The 8,578-nt window shown below is 46.7% G+C and overlaps 1 protein-coding gene across 1 annotated transcript in view; it reads left to right on the top strand.

Annotated features, from left to right (window-relative positions):
• Positions 1-8,578, top strand: part of MAP2K3 (mitogen-activated protein kinase kinase 3) — a 43,530-nt gene that overhangs the window by 25,700 nt on the left and 9,252 nt on the right. Inside the window, exons 4-7 of the mRNA XM_004381023.2 lie at positions 5,742-5,855; positions 6,410-6,529; positions 7,364-7,480; positions 8,466-8,517. Of these exons, the coding sequence (XP_004381080.1) occupies positions 5,742-5,855; positions 6,410-6,529; positions 7,364-7,480; positions 8,466-8,517 (403 nt within the window). The remainder of the gene's footprint in view (positions 1-5,741; positions 5,856-6,409; positions 6,530-7,363; positions 7,481-8,465; positions 8,518-8,578) is intronic.

Below are 8,578 nucleotides of genomic sequence, written 5' to 3'. Positions count from 1 at the left end.
TTCTCTGTCAGTTTTCTCACTCCATTTGGTGCTTGGCTGAGTTCTTTATCTCTTCATTTGATGTTTTAGGGTTTCAGGATTGTTGTATTCTCTGTTCGGCTTAGTTTTTCGGATCTTTGCTGTGGAGGGATGACGTGGTGCTTCCGCCTAGAGTGCCATTTTGCCGGAACTCCTCCATTTTGTTTTTTGATCATTGCCATTCTTATGAGGGTGAGATGATATCTCATTTTGGTTTTGATTTGCATCCGCCTAATGGCTAATGGAAAGAAGCCCTGGTGGCACAGTTGTTAAGATCTCAGCTGCTAATGGTAAAGTTGGTGGTTCGAACCCACTAGCCACTCTGTGGGAGAAAGATATAGCAGTCTGCTTCCATAAAGATTACGGCCTTGGAATCTCTGTGGGGCGGTTCTACTCTGTCTTATAGGGTCACTATGAGTCAGAATCAACTCAACAGCAGTGGGTTTAATGGCTAATGACATTTACTATCTTTCATGTGCTTATCAGCCACTTGGAGTCCCTGGGTGGAGCAACCATTAAACCCTTGACTGCTAATCGAAAGGTTGGCTTTGAACCCACTCAGGGATGCCTTGGAAGATTGGCCTGGCAATCTACATCCGAAAGGTCACGGTCTTGAAAACCCTGTAGAGCAGTTGTACTCTGCACACATGGGGTCAACTCAATGGCAACAAACAACAACAACATTGAACATATGAATGTCCTCTTTGGTGAAATGTGTGTTCAAATCCTTTGCCTATTTTTTTTATTGGATTGTTTGCCTTTTCGTTGTTAAGTTGTAGAAATGCTTGTATATTTTAGATATTAAACCCTTATTGGATATATAGTTGCCAAAATTCTTTTCCTAATCTGCAGGTTATCTTTTTACTTTGTTGATAAAGTCCTTTTATGAACAAAAGTATTTAATTTTTATGAGGTCCCATGTATCTGTTTTGTCTTCTGCTGCTCATGCTTTTCTTGTCATATCTGATAGCCTGTTGCTAAAAACTAGGTCCCACATCTTTACCATACATTTTCTAAGAATTTCATGTTTTTAGTTTTCAGATTTAGGTGCTTGATCCATTTTGAATGGGTTTTTGTGTACGATGTGAGGCATAAATCCTGATTCATTCTTCTTCATGTGGAAATCCAATTTTCCCAGCATTATTTACTGAAGCATGAAAAATTTTCAGCGTGTTCTTCACTTTTGGTTTGGTAGCTGTAGATCTTTGCACGTTTCATTGTAATACTTAACTTTGTCTTCTTGAGCCTCTCTTTGAAATCTTCTGTTCAGCTCTTTTACTTCATCATTCTTCCTTTCTCTTTAGCTACTCTATGTTTAAGAGCAAGTTTCAGAGCCTCTCCTAACATCCATTTTGGTCTTTTCTTTCTTTCCTGTCTTTTTAATAACCTCTTGCTTTCTTCTTGTAAGATGTTCTTGATACCATTCCACAACTTGTCTGGTCTTTGGTCATTAGTTTTCAGTGAGTAAAATCTTTTCTGGAGATGATCTGTATCGTCTCACGGGATATACTCAAGGCCATATTTTGGCTGTTGTGGACTTGTTCTAATTTTCTTCAGCTTCAGCTTGAACTTGCGTGTGAGCAATTGATGGTGTTCTGCAGTTGGCCCCTGCCCTTGTTCCGACTGATGATATTGAGCTACAGTTAGAAAACCAAAAGGAGAGAACAAGCTTGGTATTTCTCAAGCTGAAAGAACTGAAATTCAAGCCTCGAGTTGCAATATTGAAGGATTCTATAGGGAAGGTATCAAACGACGCAGAAAGCATCAAAAGATGAAAGGAATACACAGAGTCACTGTACGAAAAAGAATTGTTTGACGTTCAGCCATTTCAGGAGGTAGCATATGAACAGGAACCGATGGTACTGAAGGAAGAAGTCCAAGCTGCACTGAAGGCACTGGAGAAAATCAAGGCTCCAGGAATTGACGGAATACCCACTGAAATGTTTCAACAAATGGATGCAGCACTGGAAGTGCTCACTTGTCTATGCCAAGAAATTTGGAAGATAGCTTCCTGGCCAACTGACTGGAAGAGATCCATATTTGTGCCCATTCCAAAGAAAGGTGATCCAACAGAATGCAGAAATTATCAAACAGTATCCTTAATACCACACACAAGTAAAATTTTGCTGAAGATCATTCAAAAGTGGCTGCAGCAGTACATTGACAAGTAACTGCCAGAAATTCAAGCTGAATTCAGAAGAGGATGTGCAACAAGGGATATCATTGCTGAGGTCAGATGGCTCTTCACTCAAGCAGATAATACCATAAAGATGTCTACCTGTATTTTATTGACTGTGCAAAGACATTTGACTGTGTGGATTGTAACAAATTATGGATAATGTTGTGAAGAGTGGGAATTCCAGAACACTTAATTGTGCTCATGTGGAACCTGTACGTGGACCAAGAAGCAGTCATTCAAACAGAATAAGCAGATACTGCATGGTTTAAAATCTGGAAAGGTGTGTGTCAGGTTTGTGTCCTTTCACCATACTTATTCAGTCTGTATGCTGAGCAGATAATTGGAGAAGCTGGACTATATGAAGAAGAACAGGGAATCAGAATTGGAGGAAGACTCATTAACAACCTGTGACATGCAGATGACACAACCTTGCTTGCTAAAAGTGAAGAAAATTTGAAGCACTTACTGACGAGGATTAAAGACCACAGCTTTCAGTATGGATTACACCTTAACATAAAACAAAAATCCTCACAACTGGAGCAATAAGCGGCGATAAACAGAGAAAATATTGAAGTTGTGAAGGATTTCATTTTACTTGGATCCACAATCAATGCCCATGGAAGCAGCAGTGAAGAAATCAAACGATGCACTGCATTGGGCAAGCCTGCTACAAAAGACCTCTTCAAAGTGTTGAAAAGCAAAGATACTACTTTGAAGACTAGAGTACACCTGACCCAAGCCATGGTATTTTCAGTCTCCTCATGTGCATGCAAAAGCTGGACAGTGAATAAGGAAGACCAAAGAAGAATTGATGCCTTTGAATTATGGTGTTGGCAAAGAGTACTGAATATACCATGGGCTGCCAGAAGAACGAACAAATCTGTCTTGAAAGAAGTATAGCCAGAATGCTCCTCAGAAGCAAAGATGGTGAAACTTTATCTCGCATACTTTGGACATGTTACCAGGAGGTATTAGTCCTTGGAGAAGGACATCATGCTTGGTAAAGTAGAGGGTCATCGAAAAACAGGAAGACCCTTGAGGAGATGGACTGACACAGTGGCTACAACAATGTGAGGATGGAACAGGATGGGGCAGTATTTCGTTTTGTCATACATGGGGTCACTATGAGTTGGAACCGACTCATTGGCACATAACAATTTATTGAAGAGACTCTTCCCCACTGAATAGACTTATAATGTCATTGTAAAAAATTAGTTGACCATAGATGTATGGATTTATTTCTGAACTTTCAATTCCATTGCTCCATATGTCTTTTAGTATACCAGTATCAGGCTGTTTTAATTATTGTGGCTTTATAATATGTTTTGAAATCAGGAAACGTGAGCCTTCCTACTTTATTTTCCTATAAGATTACTTGAGCTATTCGGGGTCCCTTGCCCTTCCATATAAATCTGAGGATTGGCTTTTCCATTTCTACAAAGAAGGCTGTTGGAACTTTGATGGGGATTGAATTAAATTTAGAGATTGCTTTGGGCAGTATTGACATCTTCACTGTATTAAGCCTTTCAGTCCACGAAAACGGAATGTCCTTCCATTTATTTAGGTCTTCTTTGATATCTTTTAGTCATATTTTATAGTTTGCTGTGTACAAGTCTTCACCTTGCTGGTTAATTTTATTCCCAGGTACTCTGTTGTTATAGATGCTGTTGTAAATGGTAATGTTTCCTTAATTTCCTTTTCCACTTGCTGTTGCTGATGCCAACTGATTTTTGTGTGTTGACCTTGTACCCTGCCACCATGCTGAATTCATTTATTAGTTCTAATGCCTTTCTTGTAGATTCTTTGGGGTTTTTATGTATAGGATTATGTCATCTGTGAAAACATAGTTTTACTACCTCCTTCCCTAAATACCTTTTATTTATTCTTTTCTAGCCTAATTGCTCTGATTAGGACTTCAGAACAGTGTTGAAAGGCAGTGGTGAGAGTGGGCATCCCTATCTTGTTCCTGATCTTAATGGGAAGGCTCGTGGTCTTTCTCCATTGAGTATGACGTTAGCTGTAGGTTTTTTAGAAATGCTCTTTATTTTGTTGAGGGATTTCCCTTCTATTTCTATCTGGTTAAGTACTTTTATCATGAAAGAGTGTTAAATTTTGTCAAATGCCTTTTCTGCATTGATCGAGATGATCATGTGGTTCTTTTTCCTTATTCTATTAATGTGGTGTATTACATTGATTGATTTTCTATTATTGAACCACCCTTGGGGTATTCCTGGGATACATCACCCTTGATCATGGTGTATAATCTTTTTAATATGTTTTTGGATTCAGTTTGCTAGTATTTTGTTGAGGATTTTTGCATCTGTATTCATAAGGGATATTGGTCTGTAGTTTTCTTTTCTTGCAATATCTTTGTCTGGCTTTGGAATCAGGGTAAATCTCGCCTCATAGCATGAGTTAGGTAGTGTTCCCTTCCTTCCTCTTCCATTTTTTGGAAAAGTTTAAGTAGGATTGGTGTCACTTTTTCTATAAATGTTTGGTAGAATTCCCCAATGAAGCCATATGGTCTAGGACTTTTCTTTGCTGGGAGGTTTTTGATTACTCTTCATTTGTTATGGGTCTTTTGAGATCCACTATTTCTTCTTGAGTCAGTGTAGGGAGCTTATGTTTCAAGGAATTTGTCCATTTCCTCTTAAGTTATCTAATTTTTTGGCATAAACTGTTCATAGTATTCCCTTAGAATCCATAGGGTTTTCAATGGCTGATTTTTGGGAAGTAGATTGTCAGGCCTTTCTTCCAGGTGCCTCTGGATGGACTCGCACCTCCAACCTTTTAGTTAGCAGCCGAGTGCATGAACTGTTTGCGCCACCCAGGGCCTCCTTACTGTCTCTGTAGTGCTGCCTTTTCCAGAAAGTCATAGAGGTGGAATTGCACAGTGTGTAGCCTTTTTGGACTGGCTTCTTTCCCTTCATTCTCCTCCATGCGCTTCCAGATGATGTGGGAGGATGCCAGTGACTGATGACCATGGCTTGTGCTGAGTTTCTGTAGGCAGAGACCCCCTTCTGAAGCCTCTGTTCTATATCTGTCCCCCCATCTCCTTTATGCTTAGTACTTGCCATGTCTGTCGCTCTTCAGCAGTTTGCTTGTTCTTTCTTTGTCCACCTGTACCCATAAAGGGTAACTTCCATGAGGGCAAGACCTTTGTTTTCTTCTCTGTGTATCCCAGTGCTAAAGAAGGGCCTTGTGTGTAGCAGGTGCTCAGTAAATATTGGTTGAAGGAACGATTCAGTTTAAAGGTCTGAGTAAGGTTGGAGGGAAGAAGGAGGTGCATTTTTCCAGCTCCCTGGGCCAGCTGGTGTGTTTCACGGGCTATCTTACTTAACCCTTGCAGAGGCCCTTTGATTTTGGTGCTACTGTACTGAGGGCGGCAAGCATCCCAGAGAGGTTAAGGTACTCTCCCAGGGCCACACAGCAGGATGTGACTGGCTCGGGGTTTGAACCTAGACCTGACTGACTGGTCGGCTTTTTCAACTGCCCTACCTGTCTCCACGGTGCTGCCACCAACTCTCTTTTCTGTCCCCCCAAGAACTTCGAGGTGGAAGCCGATGACCTCGTGACCATCTCGGAGTTGGGCCGTGGAGCCTATGGGGTAGTGGAGAAGGTGCGACATGCCCAGAGTGGCACCATCATGGCTGTGAAGGTGAGCAGACTGCACCCTACCCCAGCCCTGCTGAGGAGCATTGGAGCCAGGCGTCACTTGGGAGGACTGCCTGGAGAAGGAGCTGGGGAACACTGGAGCCAGGACCCGCCTGGGAGGGCTGCCTGGAGCAGGAGCTGGGGAGCCCTGGAGCCAGGACTCACCTGGGAGGGCTGCCTGGAGAAGGAGCTAGGGAGCACTGGAGCCAGGACTCGCTTGGGAGGGCTGCCTGGAGGAGGAGCTGAGGAGCATTAGAGACAGGACTCACCTGGGAGGGCTGCCTGGAGGAGGAGCTGGGGAGCATTAGAGACAGGACTCGCCTGGGAGGGCTGCCTGGAGGAGGAGTGGGAGCTGAGCCTGGCACAGGCTCACAGGCCATTGGTTTTTTGTTCAGCTGATGAGCCTTGGTCGGCTCCCAGCTGTGCGGCTGCCTTGCATCAGAACCAGTGACAGGGCAGAGCTTTCCAGGGCAGGCCGGGCGATGGCTCTCAGAGCTCCTGGCTCCTGGCCTCCATTGTGGCTGTCCCACTGGGCCATGTCACCCTTCCCCCAAACAGCGGATCCGAGCCACCGTGAACTCACAGGAGCAGAAGAGGCTGCTCATGGACTTGGACATCAACATGCGGACAGTTGACTGCTTCTACACTGTCACCTTCTACGGGGCCCTCTTCAGAGAGGTACAGCCTGCTGGGGGGCTGGGCCGGCGCCCAGTCACCTGCCCCATCGCCCACCATCTGTCTAGCCGACAACCCACCGTCATCATTTTGCCCACTCGGCAAACCTACTGCATGTGGGTGCTGGGACAGCATGGATGGCAGAGTCTCTGCCTTCCTGGAGGCAGCACTACTTGGTTCTTAGGAGCCAAACTCCCGGTTTGCCCACTGGCTACTGCTCTGTGCCTCAGTTTCCCCATCTGTACAACGAGGCCAGGAGTTGTCCCTCACTCCTGAAGTTGTCCTCCACGTTAGGTGACGTAGCACGGGCTTGGCAAATGGTCTGCACAGGGGGCTTGTAAGAACCATTCTCATCATCAGCAGGATCTGAGCTGGAGCAAGGGACGTGGCAGGTGCGGGGGCTGCAGTGGGAGGGGCTGCAGGGCCAGGTCCTGGGTCTGAGCTGGAGTGAGGGACATAGTGGGTACAGGGGCTATAGTGGAAGGGCCTGCAGGGTTAAGTCCTGGAGCCAAGCTGGCTCAGCTGGCCCTGAAGCCTCTCTTGGAGGGACACGATCAGCTTGTATTTTCTTCCCTTCTCCTTGCAGAGTGCCATGGAATTGGAGATCAGATAGGGGAGGCAAGAGGTGGCAGAGCAGGGGGGAGGCTGGTATGTGGGCCCAGCAGTGTAGACAATTGGGGCACAGCAAGAGGCAGGTGGATTGAGAAAGTTTGAGAGCAGGATGGAAGGACTTGGGTGTGGAGCTTGATAAAGGCAGGGGCTGAATGGGGCCTCGGGCTGGTGGGGGGCAGGGTACAGGTGGGATCAGCTTGAGCTGACCCCTGGTCTCCACTCTAGGGTGATGTGTGGATCTGTATGGAGCTCATGGACACCTCTCTGGATAAGTTCTACCGGAAGGTGCTGGATAAAAACATGACAATTCCAGAGGACATTTTGGGGGAGATTGCTGTGTCGGTAAGTGGCCATGGGCCTAGGTTCAGGCTGGAGGCCTCAGCCCTGCCCCAGTGGGCAGAGCTTGGCTGGCTGATGGTGTCCAGGGCAGAGCTGGGCCCCTGTGCAGCCCCTGAACCCAGGCTACTGCTTCCAGGTCCCAACCAGGACCAGAGCTTCTTGCCGAGGGGGCTCAGGGGCCACACAGGCTTGGCAGGTCCTGGTCTCCAGGCCTTCGTGTGTTTCTCCCTAGCTTCGTCACACGTTTCTCCCACAAAGCAGCAGGTGGGTTCACACTGCCAGCCTTTTCAGTTAGCAGCTGAGCGCTTAACCACTGTGCCACCAGGGCCTCCCAGTCTTGGGAAATTTTTCAAAAAGAGCCAGAGTATTTACAACTTAGTCGTTCTCAAAATGCCCTGAGGCAGCCCACAGGGGTACAAGCAGGACAAGAGAAAAGGATGGTAGAGATGAGCTGAATGGAAGAGGTTAGCGTCCAGAATACATGCCTGCTGAGGCTGTCGACTTTCCCAGAGGAGAATGAGCATCCCAGCAGCCAGGACGAAAGGGAACTGTAGGTGTATAAGTGGCAGTTCTCCATCCTGACCTACCTATGCCCATGGACAAGTGCTCCAAGCAAGTAGACTTGGCTTTGCAGGGGTGGGGAGAGCAGCAGAAGGCTGCAGAGGAGCTGAGGTTACCTGAGGAGAGCCTGGTCAGAGTGTTGATGGCCCAGGGGTGTCACAGATCTGGGACTCGGGGGGTCTTAGGCATGGGGTATTCCTGGGAAAGCCTTGGGCCTGAGACCTGGCAGACCCAGAACAGGACAGGGGAGAGAAAAACAGGCAGCATGTCTGCACCAGGGTTGCCCTGTCAGTTGGCAGCCCCAGGCACTAGGGGCTGGGGTGTTTGTGCGTGGGGAGAGGAGACAGGGCCACGCTGGGCGGGGGTGGGGCAACTGCTCTGCGCTTGTCAATGCACCGGAAATAGCGCTACCTGTCCCCCAATGCAGATCGTGAGGGCTCTGGAGCACCTGCACAGCAAGCTCTCCGTGATCCACAGAGGTGCGTGTGGATCGGGAGGGCTCATGGGGGCCTCACCAGAGGCTTTTGGGGTGGGGGATGA

Source organism: Trichechus manatus, unplaced genomic scaffold, assembly GCF_000243295.1.
Source record: "Trichechus manatus latirostris isolate Lorelei unplaced genomic scaffold, TriManLat1.0 scaffold00080, whole genome shotgun sequence".
Lineage (NCBI taxonomy): Eukaryota > Metazoa > Chordata > Mammalia > Sirenia > Trichechidae > Trichechus > Trichechus manatus.
Note: the sequence above shows the minus strand (reverse complement) of the source record. Positions and strands in the feature narration are given on the sequence as shown.